General features: G+C 39.8%; 1 protein-coding gene across 1 annotated transcript; it reads right to left on the bottom strand.

The window, feature by feature from the left end:
* Positions 1-17,087, bottom strand: LOC117826661 (zonadhesin-like). Its single transcript, XM_034702912.1, has 29 exons — positions 16,851-17,087; positions 16,607-16,659; positions 16,425-16,499; positions 15,647-15,855; positions 15,473-15,554; positions 13,379-13,776; positions 12,349-12,907; positions 12,034-12,230; positions 11,561-11,950; positions 10,839-11,131; positions 9,651-9,916; positions 9,082-9,150; positions 8,631-8,768; positions 8,274-8,530; positions 8,090-8,174; positions 7,858-7,920; positions 7,511-7,645; positions 7,144-7,400; positions 6,959-7,043; positions 6,637-6,870; positions 6,366-6,503; positions 5,765-6,021; positions 5,536-5,620; positions 3,722-5,446; positions 3,308-3,513; positions 2,977-3,133; positions 2,476-2,879; positions 1,523-1,649; positions 1-648 (listed from the first exon to the last, which is right to left on the bottom strand). Exons 1-29 carry the CDS (start codon positions 16,925-16,927, stop codon positions 506-508), a joined length of 7,164 nt encoding a protein of 2,387 aa, XP_034558803.1. The 5' UTR covers positions 16,928-17,087; the 3' UTR covers positions 1-505.
* Between the last annotated feature and the right edge of the window lie 969 nt (positions 17,088-18,056).

Here is an 18,056-nt window from a genome sequence, read left to right as displayed (position 1 = left end):
CATTTTGGAGACTAGTTTATTGAATGTTGAATATCTATTAAACAGTGTAAGATGGTCAGATGAGAGATTATCCATTAATCAACATGAACAATCTTTGTCTAAACACAGTGTATCAAACATTTCATTTCAACATGGCCATGCTTTGTAAGACAGGCATGAAGTATATGCTCAGCTGTAAGAACAGCATCCTCTGAATAAATAGTCTTCATGGCAATGGCATAAACAATACAGAAGATACAGTAAATGGTTAAAGTGCAAAGATTTCTTCAAAGGGAAAACACAAAATGCTACTGGTCTTGTTCCAGCCAAGTCAGGTTTGGAAGCTCAGGTTTAGGAAAGTACATGCTGACTAAGAAGAAGTGAAAATGCAGAAGAGTCTTATATTTCAGGGTGATACATATCTTTTTTTTTTTCCTAGTTCACCACCACACTCATGTTTCTACAAGTGCTAAACTTTAATAGATTTTTTTAAGTGCCATGTATCATCATTCGATGAGTCCGATTTTCACACTCTCCAGCTTTCTCCAAACTCCTGGACGTTCCTGGCCCTGGTGCCATCTGGCTTCATCAGGTCGTTCTGCTTTCTGCCGTCAAAGTTTCCACACAGACCCCCGACCTTCCTTTTATATAAGTTGGGTAGAATGATCTCTGCATCAAAAACATAAATAATTAAGTGTTAGTTCATACTTGTACGACTCTCTCACAGAGAAAAAGTATTCCATTCATTGATATGAGATGAAATAACTAATTATGATTCACATATTTGAGTTGATTGAGAAGGCCACATAGTTGATACTGATTCAGTTTTTAAAAAAATAACACTTTAGCTGACACAGATTTGGACATAGATTATTTCTTAATTTGTTGTTTTCATTAATGGCTGCATCCTAATTTATTGTCCTCATGAAAACATCAGTGAACATTTTTAACTCACATTACTTCATCTTTCAGGGAGCCAAAAATATCATCATACAAATTTACAAAACAACATTGAATTTAACATTCTTTCACATCAAATGGTTTCTTTTGAAAAAAAAAGAAGTGCTTAGAAAGCCTCTTTACCATACATAAGTCAGTCAAAAGCTATTATCAGTAATTACACATACTCAACACGACTTCCTTTTTAAAATTATAATAATTAAATGTAACATTTGTTAGAAATGCAGTATGTCAAATATGAATAGCTAATAATTATTAATATAAATTAATATTAATATTAATGCTAATAAATAGTATAGTAATAGTAACTATCATTTATTTTGTTTTTCTCATAAAATGTGTTTTTGTATTTTTATAGGTGTATAAAACAAAAGTTTAGGTAAGAAATAATGGGGCGTACTAGCTAGCCATCATGTTATTGATCTAAGACACTAGTTACTTCAATTGACCAATGCCAAATGATTTGCTCATAGTCCATTATCTATCAATAGGACCAATATTTGCCCATACCAATACTTCATATCTGCGAATCATACTGCTGTCTATTGTATTGGACTAGTAAGATGAAGTGAAGGGTGGTTACCTGCTTCACTTTTTCCATCAAACTCCACAGAGAGACCAAAGTCTGTCCTTAGGTAGATGCGAGAGGAGTGCTGCCAGATGCTTAGACCGGGAATATAGACGGGAGTGTGCGTTCTCCTTCCATCCATCTGAAGAGAGACAGAAATGAGAATGTGTCAATAGGATTTGTAATAACATAGTTGACTTGTCCTAATATTTATTCTTGCATGAGTTTTCAAATTTGTGTGCAGGGATGCTGCTGCACAGAAATATTTCAACAACTACTGCATTTTTTGAAGGGAAATTTGGTATACAGATTATTACCATCACAATGGGTTATATTAATGGTAATTACCAACAAAACAAAACATTAACTGCAAATGTTACAATCCTTGCATGCTTAGCTAAGACAGTGAACATTGTAAACCCTCTCGATATTAGAACATTAGCATTGCCATTAAAGTTAGTATTAGAAAAAACTGCCTGTAGGCAGACAGCCTTCCAAACCTGTCAGTTTTTAAGCTTACTGGTTTAAAAAATATATGTTTCTGCTTTAATGTGCTTAAACTTGAACATTATTCAAACTAATACACCATGTTCCAATCGCCTTGAAATCATAAGCTGAAAATACTTTTAGGAGTATGCTTCTATAAAGCAACTATATGAGAGGATCATGACAGATCATTCTTTCTCTCTCCTTCTCTTTCACCCACAAACATGTGTTAACTGGCAATAGGGAAATAACATTTGATGAACATAATTTTGCTCATATCACACTGTCTTTCTGCTTTTGTTACACTTCACAGAGAAAATGCAAAGAGGCGCTTGTTATTTCCCTCAGTGCTAAAACAAATGTTTGCAGACTGACAGAATTACGATTATGTTATTGCACGAACAAAATATTGTTTGCTGGAAAGGCTGCTCAGGAAAACAATAAGAGAGCTGTGTTTCATTAAAAATGTCCTGGATACTTACAATCAGCTTTCGCTTCTTCTTGAACTCCACAGTGTGATTGTACACTCTGATCCTAAGCGCTTGTAAATGATTGTGTTCATCGTCTTCCTCACTGTCATCATTATGATGGCTTTCATCATCATCATCGTCATCATCATCATCATCATCATCATCATCATCCTCCTCTGCCTCATCCCTGACTCTGCGGCTGTTGTCTTCTTCACTGCTACTGTCATGATTATGATGGCTGTCATCATCATCGTCGTCCGTGTGCCTATTGATGCCCTCGATGTAGACTTCCTGAAGGTTATTTGGCAAGTTCTTGGTCCGGACCAGCACATAGGAGTACCCTCCCTCAAACTCATGCTTTAATCTATCAAAGGTTCTGTACTCAGGATCTCCCTTGATAGTGCACTCACTGAAGCCTGTGGAGCAACAAGTGTACAGTAATTCAGAAATTAGTGACCAAGATCTATCATGTTGTAGGAACATCATGGAGTTCAATGTTTGTATTTACAGCACCTGTAGACTGGCAGTAATAATCCCCATTTTCATTTTGAAGACAAACAGCATCTCCATCGCACTCATTCTTGTCTTCACATTCAATCCTCCCCACACCATGGACCTTCTTGCATTTACATTTCTGACTGCAGTGGTCGGTGTACCACACGTCACTGAACTAAAAGAGAAAGAGAGTTATCAAACTGCCCAGACCTTCATTACTTCACTGTTATACTACTATACTATCAAAGGCTTTGACTTCCAATAAGTGTTCCTATAACGGCTAGTTCAAAGTCAAATATGGAGATGACTGGTGTTATTGGTGAAGTGTCTTTTAGTGATGGCAACTCACCTGATGTTTGGTGCCATTGATGTCCACACATCCACATAGTTGGATAGGAACACAAACTCCACCTTTTTGCACAAATCCATCATCACAAACACATCCCGGCACACAACCTTGGTTACTACAGTGTGGTGAGCCATTCAAGTACGAACAGGTTGGACTGCACGCAGGGACACAAGTAGTGTAATGGCTGTCCTCAGGGCAGGAGGGAGCTAGAGTGACAGAAGACAGTGTTTACTCATTCAAAGCCTTAAATCCACAAAAAAGATCTGTATAATTATATCATGTACTTTACAGTATGCCATACTCTTTAAGTATCTTATCTAACATTTTATTTCAACTGTGGTGGATGGCGTGTGACGTATCGAGTATACATAATTGGAAACCCAGTTCATATTTAAATGAAAATCTATAACTTACTCAGTGCAGGTGTATTTGATGGTTTAGCTGTTGTAGATTGTGGTAAGGTAGTGGTTAATTCTGGTCTATTTGTTGTGACATTAGGTTTTGTGACTGTTGTAGGTTTTGGTCCACCTGTTGTTGTGTTTGGGGGTTTGGGTCTAACTGTTGTTGAAGGTAATGGCTCAGCTGTGGTCGGGGGCTGGGGTCTAACTGTTGTTGGAGGTTGTGGTTGAGCTGTGGTTGGTTGCTCTGGTCTAATTGTTGTAGGTTCCTGATGTCCGACTGTTGTCAGTTCCTGTGGTCCAAATGTTGTAGGTTCCTGTGGTATAAATGTTGTTGGTTGCTGTGGTCCTAATGTCGTCGGTTGCTGTGGTCCTAATGTCGTCGGTTGCTGTGGTCCAACTGTTGTCGGTTCCTGTTGTCCGACTGTTGTTGGTTGCTGTGGTCCTAATGTCGTCAGTTGCTGTGGTCCTAATGTCGTCGGTTGCTGTGGTCCTAATGTCGTCGGTTGCTGTGGTCCTAATGTCGTTGGTTGCTGTGGTCCTAATGTTGTCGGTTCCTGTTGTCCGACTGTTGTTGGTTGCTGTGGTCCTAATGTCGTTGGTTGCTGTGGTCCTAATGTTGTTGGTTGCTGTGGTCCTAATGTCGTTGGTTGCTGTGGTCCTAATGTTGTCGGTTGCTGTGGTCCAACTGTTGTCGGTTCCTGTTGTCCGACTGTTGTTGGTTGCTGTGGTCCTAATGTCGTCGGTTGCTGTTGTCCGACTGTTGTTGGTTGCTGTGGTCCAACTGTTGTCGGTTCCTGTTGTCCGACTGTTGTTGGTTGCTGTGGTCCTAATGTCGTTGGTTGCTGTGGTCCTAATGTCGTCGGTTGCTGTGGTCCTAATGTCGTCGGTTGTTGTGGTCCAACTGTTGTTGGTTCCTGTTGTCCGACTGTTGTTGGTTGCTGTGGTCCTAATGTCGTCGGTTGCTGTGGTCCAACTGTTGTCGGTTGCTGTGGTCCTAATGTCGTTGGTTCCTCTGGTCCTAATGTTGTAGGTTGCTGTGGTCTAAATGTTGTTGGTTGCCATGGTCCAAATGTTGTAGGTTCCTGTTGACCAGCTGTTGTAGGTTCCTGTGTTTCAAATGTTGTAGGTTCCTGTGGTCCAAATGTTGTAGGTTCCTGTGGTCCAAATGTTGTAGGTTCCTGTTGACCAGCTGTTGTTGGTTCCTCTGGTCCTAATGTTGTAGGTTGCTGTGGTCTAAATGTTGTTGGTTGCCATGGTCCAAATGTTGTATGTTCCTGTTGACCAGCTGTTGTAGGTTCCTGGGGTCCAAATGTTGTCGGTTCCTGTGGCCCTAATGTTGTAGGTTCCTGTTGTCCGACTGTTGTCGGTTCCTGTGGTCCAAATGTTGTCGGTTCCTGTGGTCCAACTGTTGTCAGTTCCTGTTGTCCGACTGTTGTTGGTGGTTGTGGTTGAGCTGTTGTTGATGGTTTTGGCCCAGCTGTTGTTTGGGATTCATTAGTAGGTGTAACTGGCTGATCGGTCCATGCTGTTATTTGGGGACTTTCTGTTTCAGTTCCTGGTTGTTCTGAAGTTACAAATTCTGGGTATTCTGTTGTTTGTTGGGGTTTAGCTGTAGTTTGTGGTGAAGTGGTGTTTGCTGTTATGGGTAGCTGTGGCCTTGTTGTTTGGTTCTGCCATGGACCTTCCGTTGCAGCTGACTCAAAGCTTGTTGGGGCAGGGGTTACTGGTTTAACCAGATCTGTTTAATTTTAAAATGAAGACAATCAAATGAAGTCAAATAATGTTATGTTTCAATTGAATCACTTATCTTTAGGTGGAGAGAATTACCTGCGCAGTGGCCGTAATGAAGGGACATGTCATCAATGGCCACATCAGACTGATCGTTAGACCCTCTTCGCCCCTCAAAAATGATCTGAAATAAAGTGCAAAGGCCAATGCTAACTATTTGCCTTTTTTAGCATACATATTTATAACAATCATTTTTGGCTACAGGTAGTACACGTGGTGTTTTGTTCTCTCAGATTCAAACATTAAAGGGCAAAAATTGGTTACTAACCTGGAATGCTCCTGTTGTCGTCAAGTCCACCTGAGCCAAGTGCCAAACATTTCCCTGATTATTCCTCTTCCACCAAACTGCATCGGCCAGTCTATCCTGGAGCAAGTAGACGTGGAGGCCCATTGTATCGGCTGAACCATACATATGATACCAAAACTGCAGACACTGAGGACCAGTCTGTGAACACTCTGAACTGATGAGTCGAGCAGTGTCCCCATGTGACACTCCATTGGCTTCAATGTAAAGATAGTGGCCATCTGTTCAAGGACAAAAATGTTTGTGAGTCAAAGAGCAGAGGACATTTTCTGGAAAATACTAAGATCATTTCCGTTATATTCTTACATTTCAAAGTGTATCAAAATACAGTTATGTTATTTTTTACAAATATCTCTAATGGTAAAAGGCAAAACATAACACCTCTAAAAGCCTGAAGAATGTGGTTTATTGGTGAAATACACTCAAAAACTTACACCAGAGAGTCTACAAATCTGGTTCAACGTGAAAGACTGTTTACACAATTCAAAAAGAAAAGTGTACAGTTAAGTTGCTTCCTAACAGCAATACGCAAATGTATCCTGGCATGTCTCAGAGTGCTGATTACCTCCTGTGGTGTGATCTGAGGAAGGCCCAGTCATCATTGTAGGAGTGGCGCCACTATGCCTTGTCCAATCAAAAACATCAGCAAGAAGTTGGCTCCACTGACAAAGATCTTGTTCAAAGTTACAGCTGAGTTGGCATTCTGGAAACAAATTTAGAAATATCTTTAGACGCCTGTGAAGGTAATGATTACCAGAAGTGGATTTGGAATGGAAAAAGTTATGTAATTCCTAACACCAGAGGTGTACACATGCTGCAGTGCATTAGTACTTTACCTGGGTGTGGCAGAGGTTTATTATCTGAACCTTCTGTAACATTGTCAACATGAACTAAGTCAGTTGTTGCTTCCACTATGGGGGGTGAGGTTGCAGTTGTAACAGGTGGCTGATCTGTAACACTGGGTTGAACAGTAACATTGACCAGAGGAGTCTCTGGAGCTGCTGTGGTTGGTACCAGGGCAGTTGTGTAACCATCTGGTGTAGGAGAACTTGTCGGAACATCACCCAGATCTGCAGCAGTGCAAAATGGGGTTAAAAAAGGTTTCCACTCTTGAAGAAGCAACACATGAAGGATTTCGTTGATGACACATTTTCTTACCAGCGCATCGTCCATGATAAAGCATTACATCATCTATGGCGACATCAGACTCTTCGTTGGAACCTCTACGCCCTTCAAAGATGATCTATGTTTTAAGGAGAACATTTTAGTTTTTTCTGAATGTTTGTTAAATAATTGGCTGACATTCTTTGAATTATCTGGGTAACTGGTGGAAGGCCTCTGACCTTGTAAGCTCCACTTGTTGTGAAGTCCACCTGAGCCAGCTGCCACATATTTCCATGGTCATCTCTCTTCCACCAAATAGCATCAGCAACATTGTTTTGTAGCAAGTACATATGGAGGCCCATTGTATCAGCAGAGCCGTACATGTGGTACCAAAACTGCAGACACTGTGGACCAGAGTCAGAGCATTCAGAACTGATGAGACGAGCCGTGTCTCCGTGTGTCACACTGCTGGCCTCGATGTAAAGATAGTGGCCATCTGTTCAAGGACAAAAATGTTTGAGAGTCAAAGAGCAGAAGAAATTTTTCGGATAATACGAAGATCATTTGTAACCAAAATTAATATTCAAAAGAGAAAGATTGCATTACCACCAGTGTGGTCAGCAGAGGGCCCGGTCATCACGGTGGGGGTAGAACCACTTTGCCATGTCCAGTCAAAAGCGTCTGTGATCATCTGATTCCAGCTACAAAGGTTGCTGTCAAAGCTACAGTTGAGTCTGCAGACTATAGCGGAAATATTTGCAAAAAGAGAACATGAACAAATTATTGAGGCTTTATAACTTCCTAAAAATTTAGACAATCTTTAACTTAAGTTGCCATAAAAAATGCAGGTTCCGTGTTTTTTGGGCTTGACACAAATGTTAATCTGTAACCACACTTCAACCTTCTGATGCAGAAACAAGTGGCTCATAAAATATTGCTTCCTGTATACTCACCCGGGTGTGAGGGAAGTTGATCTGCGGTTGGGGCAGAAGGCTTAACCTGGACAGGAGGGCTACCTAAGGGAAGTTATAAATAGCTTTATTAAATCCTGACATTTGTGAAATGTTCATACTCTGGGATCTTTAAAATGTGTTCTCACAATTAAAAATGTCTCAATCAAAGTTATGATGTATCATAATTTTGTCAACTTCAGTGTTTGTTCTTTGTGTTAGAAGTCAAAATTACCTGAGCAGGAGCCAAAGTTGATAGAAATGTCATCAATGGCCACATCTGATTGATCATTAGAGCCTCGAATTCCCTCCACTATGATCTGACAGAGAAAAAAGGAGTATTTAATTTGCAACATTAGAACAGCATAGTCAAGTTGATATATTGTCCTATATATTGTCTGCTAATAGTGTAAACTTACTCTGAAAGGACCAGACTCTGTGACTTCAATATTTACTGGATGCCATTCTGGTCCCTGGTTGTTCATTTTGGACCATAACTTGGTGGCTGTATTGTCTTTGAAGAGATAGATGTTGAGGGCCATAGCTGTAGCTGAACCATGCATGTGGTACCAGAAGTGTAGGCAGAGTGGGCCATCGTATCCGCACATTGAGCTCATCAGACGGGCTGAGTCGCCATGTGTTGCACTATTTCCCTCAATATACAAGTAGAAACCAGCTTGAGAAATGATGGAAAAAGAACAATCAACATGAAAAGTGAAAATCAGTGAGACAACATACGTGATTAGATAATATGGCCAAACACTTTTTTTTTTTACCTCCAGTGGTGTGGTCTTGGTTTGGGCCTGTTCGATTTGATGGGGTGGATCCTGAGATTTTTGTCCAATCAAAACTGTCCTGTATGAGCTGATCCCACCCACACAGATTCTTTTCAAAGTCACAATTAATTGGACAAACTACGAGAAAAAAGGACACAAAGGAAATTGTGATTAAGTAGCCCAAGCTCACTCTCTGTTGAACAGTACAGTATTTACAAAAAAGATTGTTTTGGAATTAACATAATCAGAAAAGCTATTTGATAAAATCTGTTGATTAATGTCAGCATGGCAATTCAAATACATTCATACATCAAATGTCTGTTTATGTAGCCTTTCAAACAGAGCATTGCTAAATATGTTCTTTTTTGTAGAACTTTAATTTATAAAGTGGACTATGCCACTGCATGTCCAAACTAGTCACAAATAAACCTTTAGAATATAATGCTCTTACGAGTCTGATCTGGTGTTGGAGAGGAAGATGTTGGAGTTGGTGGAGGTGTTGGAGTGATTGTGGGGTTAGCTGAAAATGGGACAAAAACGAAATAAAAACTAAATGAACAAATAAACAAACAAAATTAAAATAACAAAAGAATGAGTATAGTATAGCTGTCTTGTACCCCGGAAGATACTCTGTTTGGCCAACACCTCCACATCTAAACCTTAAGATTTCTCAAACATGGCTCAAATTTATAAAGAAACAAAACTACAAAAAAAAAACAACAACAGAATAAAACTGTAGCTCCAACTATTTGCTTAATGTTCTGGTGCAGTGGCCAGTTCTTGCCTACGTTTAAATTTGAGCAGTAGGAGTTTAGAAGAGATATTGTAAAACAGAAAAGTAATAAAAACTAGGCACATAAGCTTTAAAGACTGGATGAAACCATTCCATTATTTCCATTATCAGTCACATTGTTGCACTTGGTTTAAGAATTGTATTAATTCAGTCATTGCACATAGTTAACACTAACACTGTGCAATGAGCAGCCAGTCTTCATTGTCATGTTTGATTCAAGCACTCACCACAGGCCGTGCCTGTCTGCCAATCGGGCAGCTTCACTCCTGCAACCTCACAGGCTGCAGCATAGGACTTCAAGGATTCACAGAGGGTGTATTGGTCACCACTTGTGGCACAATAGTCGTACACACAACTATTTAGATAAATGCTTGGGTGAATTATTTCGTGGCAGGGCTTGAATGGATCCCCCAGTAGCGCGTAACACTCGTAGTAAGCCTGGATCTCCTCATCATAATCACAGACCCTGGGGTCATTAGGGTGAGCAACACACCTGAAGGAGTAAAGTTTTGTTTATTTCATAATATGGCAAAGTGTATTTGTTACATCTGTCATAGAAACAAGTCACCTACCCATCACTGTTAAATAAAAAAAAAGCGATCTAGTACATGAGATAAAGCCAAAACACCTGATAAATTATACTGTGGAACAGCCATAGATACAAATGTAAACATATATATATTGACTAGAAATCAGCACAATTTTTAAAATTGCAATATAGACATCTGGAGTCATTTTTCCAAGAAACCAGACAGGCTACACATAACTTAATCTTGTTTTTCCTGGTCAAAATACTGCCAAGCCCGTTTCATGTTATTCGATGCCATCTGTGCTTGTTTACATCTGGGTAGTTGAGCATTATAGTATTATGGCAGTAGCCAGTAACCGTAACTACAGCACTAGCCAGAAGCGGTGGCTGTACTACAGTTTAGACACAACATTATGACTGGCATAACATTAATAAAAATGTTAATAATTTGTTTAACCAGCTAGTAATTCTGGTGCCGACTAACAAGGATGAGGTTTAGTCATTTAGTCAGTTAAATGAGCACATCCCTAGTCTTTACCTCTTTATGAAGCACAAAAATTATCCAATCTATAAAGAGATAGATCTTTACATAATGATGTATTCAGGCACATTGATGATTTGAACTTAATGCTGTTATCCGTATGCTAACATGTTCCCAATCTTATTTTGGAGCTTCAGTTTCCTATGATTTGCTAATTAGCACTTAACACAAAGCACAGCCAAGGTTGATGGAAATATAATTGGCACTATGGTGCTCGGTTGGCTAATAACCCTGGCACAATAAACCAGCTGTTGAATGGTGTGTTTAGACTTTTGGAGGTATTAGAATTCCCTGAACTTGAGTACCAACATTTGAACAAATATCATCTAAAATAAAACTGCTTACCCATCACTGCCTGGCAGCCTCCAGCTGTCTCCAAACTCAAACGGCCCTGTAGCATTGAGGCCTCCTGGTGTTATGAAGTCATCATCTTGATACCCGGAGTAGGTACCACACAGTCCACACAGTTCATATTTGTAGCGGTCATCCACTTGAAGGAACAGTCTGTACTGCCCATCTATCATAATTTTGAGGCCAAAGGTCGCCTCCAGGATAATAAAGTCATTCTGCATGTCCACCAATACTGAGCCGTATGAGCCATTGGCGAAATAGGGGATTCCAACTGGGTTGTTATTTACCTTAAAAAAGAAAACAACAACATATTTTATTGTGAACTTATTCCTTTTGGAAGTCAGTTTATCTCTAGTGTTTTACATACAAGAACCCTGCTTCCTTCTACTGGGATAGCCACTGCTACTAATCTGCTGCCAACCAGCTGTTAAGGGCAAAGTCAAGTGGGTCAGCTATTAGTCTGTGTATCAATGCGAGTCCCAGAATGCAAACAAATTACATCCTCCACTGACCCGTCACAGAGTAATAACTCACTCCTACAAATATGACTGTGCTGATACTTAAGCCATTAAAGCCATTAGCATATAACACAGAACAATGACACTGAATCCAGCAAGTGGGACACTTAATATATACTGTAGGTCATTGCTACATTCTAAAAATTAGGCTTTTTTTTTTTTTGATGCATATGGAATCAAAAGAGTTTTTATACTTACATAGACCTCTCCACTCATATTCAGGGTGAGGTGTAGATCCTCAACTTGCAAGGCCACAGCTTGGAGCTTGGACCGGCTGAAGTTTTGCAGAGGAGGATGCATGTTGTGTCCAATCACGGAAAACTGGACCGAGCTCTCTCTTCCACATGTCGTTGTCAGCATGTAACTGCACCCGCCTTGAAAATCATACGCCATCCCATCAAAGGTTATGTAGTGTGGATCGCCATACACGCGGCAGGTGGCAGGACGGAAAGCGAAGCAGCCTTTAACTCCATCTTGTACTTTACAGACATCATTGTCTGAGCAATACATCGCTTTGCACTGCATGTCGTTATTACCCATACACTGGCACTGCTTCTCACACTCTCCTTCCATCATTGTTTCTCCTTTCTGTAGGAAAAAAGAGAGTTGTTTGAATTCATTCTTGAACTTAAGAAGTGAATATCTTAATACGACACTGCACAAACATTTACCTTATAGTGTTTTCCTTTATTCCAGCACCCACAGTCCTCTGCCAGGACACACCTTCCTCCATTGAGTTTGTAGCCAGAGTCACACTCGCATCTCTCCTCACAGCTTCCACAAGTGCCAGCTATATCCATGCTGGAGCACACATCTGGACAGCCATCAGCACAAGAATTGTAGTGGCTGTTCTCACCACACTGAAGGGCTGAGAGGGAAGGAAAGAGGAGAAGGCACCATCTTATTCCACTCATTATTGGTCATTTATTCTTTCTGTTCAGCACTGAGGTAAATAAATGAAAGATGGAAGAAATTAAACAACATACGACAGAGTGAAGAGTTCCTCCAAAGTGGTAAAGAAACTCCAGCCTCCTGGCAGATATCAGCATAGACCTCCAATGTCTCACACAGCACCATTGGGTCGCCATGATTAGAGCACATGCTGGCTATACAGCCCCTGAAGTAGCTCTCTGACTCCACAACTGATAGGCAGACGGCAAAAGGCCCAGTGCTGGAGACGAGGCTTCCACATTGCAGCTCACTGGCATACTCAGCCATCTCCAGTGGGTCACACTGATGAGGTACCAGAATGGTTTCACACGAAGACTTGGACTGCTCCGTCTGCCAACTCTCAGCCAAAGCTGTTGCATTTCTGGCAATTGCACCATCAGGCATACTAAAGTCGTCTTCTATGAGATGGTTAAAATTTCCACACAAGCCACAGACTTTATCAGAGTACTTGGATGGCAGGGAGATGTGGATGTCACCAGCTCTGTCGTACGAGACCAGAAGACCGAAGCTGGTCGTCAGTGAAACAGCAGCAGGGTTGCTCTCAATGCGGACATCATGGAGCTGGAGTGGAAGCCTTCTCCAGACTCCATTTACCTGAAGAACAGCACAAGTTTAGACTTCATTACTGACAGTCATCAGCAATGACCTTACTGTATCTGATAGTTTGTTTATAAAGCTGCATTCTTGAGATAGATCTATCTATGTGAAGTGAATGGGCTGATAAGTCTACGAAGAGTTCCAGGACATTATGTCATTATGTCATTATGTCACTAGACCCTGCACTTTATGATAAACTCAGTTTATCAGTCAAGCGGGCTGCAGATAAGATAACTGCTTGAGCCAGGAAATTACCAAGCTCAACACTCATTACAGAAGGGAAGTTGCACAGTAGATACTTTTAGCTTTTCTTTATGTTTAAAGATCAGTATAACACAGCAAAAAGACAGAGGCTGTGTGAATTAATTTTATCCTTTTAAGAGGAACAGCCTCTACACCAACAGACACCATGCCCTGGAACACACATCCAACCACCCTAATTTTGTATCCCACTTAAAAGTAACTCACCACAACCCTGCCTGTAATCCTCTTCAGCAGGGCAATTCTATATTTCCCCACACTCACAACAACCCGTTGAACGGTCGGAAGAGATGAGTTCCCGTTCTGCTCATTGACCACTTTCACATTGAACATGGGCAGGGCCTCGCTTGGTGAGCAGCGCTTAGCTAGTACATAGGAGCAGGGGACCATGAAGCGGAACAGCACTCCATCAAAAGTGCTGCAGTCTGTGTCGCTGTGTATGGTGCACATCCCAGAGGTGAAAAGCCCGCTGGAGTCTCTTCTTTGAGGGCCACAGATTTGGCCCTGAGGGCACTGGGAGGGAGAGCAGGAGAGCTGGCCATCAGAGCAGAGGCAGCGAGTGGACTCATCCGTCCATAACTCTGTGTTTGATTCACACTGCGATCCTGTGGGGGATGGGACAGAGTAATCAAAAATATTATAACCACAACACCATCTGGCTAACTGATTAGTCTAATTTAATATATAATTATCTTCTGTGTAAACACTGTATACTGATCTTAATTATTTTCCTTATGAAACCCTTCGATCAATGTTAGAAGTATTTATTACATTTTTGGTTTCTTAATTATCATACATCAAGAGATGGACAGCATTATAACCAACTTAGTTAAGTTGTAAAATTATGAAACAACAAAGAGTTAAATCAAAGTGTCATGACATTGATGGTTTTTGTATTGGAAAGGCCTTGTCTTACCATGTGTACCTGAATATAGCATTATCTATCATTAAGTTGTTCAAATACTAATAACAGAGTGCCAGCCAATTCACCCGTCAGATAACCTAACCAATCAAGCATAAAGGATTCTCCATTAACGGAAATTATAATGTGGCAATAACAAACAGCAATAGTGTGGTGCTAGCAGAGAGTACAATGCTATTCTAATCTAGCAAAGTGTAAGCAATCAGTGTATTTCCACTGTGAAGATTTCTCAACATCCCACCAGCTCTCGGGAGATAGCTTCTTGTTGTCAGCCAATACCCCCAATACAATGTAGTTATTGCTTCTCAGTAGCCTTGTTTTATATTTTTATGTCAGTAAATGAAAATGTATTTTTGATAGGTTTGCATTAAAAATACTTTAACCAATAACCTGTATCAGAATCCATATTTGGAAGGAAAATATGGAACTCAATTTATTAGAACTGAGATTGCTAAAAACGTCAATACTCGGATACTTTCTAATACATGTGCTTAGAATATCTGTAATTTTTATGATCAATATTGAATAGCGCTTGAGCTAATGAAAAAAACAGGTCTCCACTCATATTTTTAACCCGTGGCTGTCACAAGCGAGTTAAGGCACGAGAGCAAGCAGTGTTGGCTGATTAACATAGAGAGAAAGGAAAGAGAGAGAACGCCATCAAAGTTGATAAAGGGGCTAAACTGAAAAGTGAGAATTTATCCCCTAGTTGTTTCAGTGGTTGAGCTCAAAAGAACTTCAAAAAACATCCACACCATCGCACAAACGTGCAGGATGGTGCTGGATTTAGTTTGCTGCCCTCAGTCACAGCCTCTACACGCAAACTCTTATCATTTACAGGTTGGCAAATTCTGACATTGTAAGTCCTTTTAGCATCTAATAAAGACAGAGAGTGGAGGAGAGAGACAACAATGTCCCCTGGACCCTTTATGTTTCCTATCAGCCCGACCTGTGGACTGTTGACAGGGAGCTTTACAGCACATTCACAGAAAGAAAAGGCACACTCTCTGAAAATACCCACATCTCCATCTTCTTGCATGAATGATAATTAAGAGGGAATAATTTATTTTGGTTATATATTAATATTTCATATTAGTTGTCTTTTATAACAGTTGATAAATGTTAGTCTGTCGTCAGTGATCTTTTCTTCACAAGCATTAAATGCAGGTTAGAAATCAAACATAACAGATTAAAACATTTTGGGTGCCCAGGAGTTACATTTTTGTTGTTGTTGCAGTATCAAAACAGGTCATTTCATTTGACTATTACTAGTATGTAGTATCATATCAAAGTTCAAAATTCTGGTAATTGACACCTCTGGTTGGAACAAAAGTTTGCTGTTGTAAAATATCATAAAAGAAGAGATGAGGAATATTTACCGCATGAGCCTCTCCTCACACCTATCTGGTTAAATGTGACCTCTCCCACCATGGACACAGCTTCATATGCTTCAAATACAACCTAATAGAAAGAACAGATTATTTGATTTAATATATCCTATACTATACTTAACCAGCCAATATAGTTGAATTAAAGTTATGCCATTTTATTACCTGAGTTCCTGGCTCCGTGACGTTCAAGGGGACAAACACTTGTCTCCAGCCCTCTTCGGTAAGGGCTGGTGAGGACCAGATTTGTACCACACCAACGCTGCTTTTTAGCTGAGCTCGGAGCTCTGACCCAGCCAGATACCAAAATTCTAGACATGCCTCACCCTCCAGCTCCAGTGGACCACTCTCTAAAATATTCACAACAACATCCCCTAGAGGTGAAAAAAGATCATTGAAACACAACATACTTTCATTTGAGGATCTTCAAATCTTTTTTAATGACACACAGAAATAGCAAAATATGTAACTACAGTATGTATGTCAGGGGGGAGCTTTTATGTTGTATCATAATTTTGATCGCATCAGCAATAACAAAGCATTACTTCATCTTTAATATTGAAGTAAAACAAGGCGTACATCTGTTTCTGTGTGGTTATAATAAATGCAAAATAGCTGTGCTAAAACAGCACCATAAGTGCAGGCCCTCTACTTTGACTGCCACTGGGAGGAAACCAGGCTATAAAAGATTATTAGCCTACTCCAGGTCAATTAGTGATATGCAGCAGGGCACAGAATCAGTCGCGGCCGGCCTGAAGATTAAAACAGAACTGTGGACTGATATTACAAATTTCCTCTGTAAGGGCAGGACATAAGCCAAGTTATCTCATATCAAAGTGAACTATTACTGCACTGAACTCTGACCCACTTTAATGACATAAAAAACATATCTTGCTTTTTTTTCTTCATTGTTTCATTCAACTCATTAAATCAGTCTCTTTACCTGTTCTTTGTTGATTCCTTGTCCAGTCACAAATGGAATAGTTTTGTCTGTCGTAGAAACACTGTGTAAGGTATTCTAGGACCAAAAATGAAGGGGTTAAGTGGATCTTATTGTTGTGATAAATTTGTCTTCAGGATGTTTTGTTTATCGTCTACAGGGCTTGATCATTTTGGAGGTCATACCTGAATTTGCTCTCCATTCTGGTAACGTAACCAATGAGAATTCACCTTCAGCCCTACAATGGGAAGAACACATATGATTCTTTCTGATAATATTTTACATACAAAATATCTGATTGACTTTGGAATCAAACTTGAAATCAAGCCAAAATCAAATCCCCTTCACAATTCCATTTTCTAAAATTAACACAAGTATAACAGTCCTCTCAAGTTAGACAGTTCAAATTTTAATCATCTTGAGACTTACCTGCTCAGAGTCCCGGACTGACTTAAAAAGAGTAGAGTCAATGTGACCAACAAATCTGTGTGAATTCCTCCAAGCATAGCTGATCCTGTAGAGGCAGCCTCTCAGCTGCTCTCCCGTTGCTAATACTCTCCTTCTTTGATGAGCTGAAGAATGAATGATGAGGAGTACCTGTTGTTGAGCCTCTCTGTGGAAACACGGCTAATGAGAGCCTCTAACCGGCAGCCAGCTCAGAGGTGTGAGCTGGTCTCTGGTCTGTCTCAGTGCAACGCAGTGGCTTTTAGGCTTTTATAGCTCCCAACACCTCACCAGGTAACCTCTGTGGTGGGCGGGGAGAGAGAGGACTGGTGGACATAGAAGGGATGGGACTAAGATTGTTCTGTAAAAATGTTCCAAAAGTGACCACAATGACGCGGTTACAGTAAATGTTGTTGGGCAAGGTTAGGGTTTATTGTTGCTAGGTCATATAACTGAATGTCTTTATTTACTTGGCTCAAAAAAAGAGAGATAAAAATGACCTGCGAGCAGACTGACTGGTTTAAAACTGTGGAAAGGAAAAGGCAAGGAAAATGTAAAAGTTAAGGTGCTTACAAATTTCCAAACATTTCACAGGGGACAAAAAAGGTAGAGGGACAGATATATATTTCACGTTAGTCAAAACAGGACTGTTCATACACAATTAAGCCACTGAACCAACTGTGTCTTAAAAACATCTTTTAGATTATGGTGATATTAAAGAAATGGTAACTCTTAAGGAATGATTATTATTACAGCCTTACAAAATAGGAAGTTTTAGCACTTAGCATGTTGATCTAAAAAGATAACAGTTGAGCATTTTATTTTATTTTATCTCTTCACTTGATTGCAGTTGACGCATTCATTAAATAATTCAAACTCAAACTAAATATGTGTGTTAAGTACATTACATAAATAAATACTTTTAAATCTACATTTTTTTATTTTATAACTATTATTACTCTTATTTTAATTATCATTGTTATATTCATTGCTTCATAACGCTACTTACCTGTTTACTCATTAGAAGTACATAAATACAATTATTTTATTTAACATTATTATCTTTTATATTTATTTTATTTGTATGTGTGTATGTGTGTATGTATGTATGTATGTATGTATGTATGTATGTATGTATGTATGTATGTATGTATGTATATATGTATATACAGTATATATATAGTTATTTCA

Source organism: Notolabrus celidotus, chromosome 15 (genome assembly GCF_009762535.1).
Source record: "Notolabrus celidotus isolate fNotCel1 chromosome 15, fNotCel1.pri, whole genome shotgun sequence".
In the NCBI taxonomy this organism is placed as follows: Eukaryota; Metazoa; Chordata; class Actinopteri; order Labriformes; family Labridae; genus Notolabrus; species Notolabrus celidotus.
This window is presented reverse-complemented; position numbering and strand designations above follow the sequence as displayed.

Bases quoted from the DNA above. Each gene is read 5' to 3' on its own strand.
- LOC117826661 (XM_034702912.1), bottom strand. From the start codon at position 16,927: ATGCTTGGAGGAATTCACACAGATTTGTTGGTCACATTGACTCTACTC. The intron at 11,951-12,033 runs GTAAATGTTTGT...TTTTTCCTACAG, and splicing joins ATAAAGGAAAACACTATAAG to AAAGGAGAAACAATGATGGA. The intron at 11,132-11,560 runs GTAAGTATAAAA...TTCTTTTTTAAG, and splicing joins ATATGAGTGGAGAGGTCTAT to GTAAATAACAACCCAGTTGG.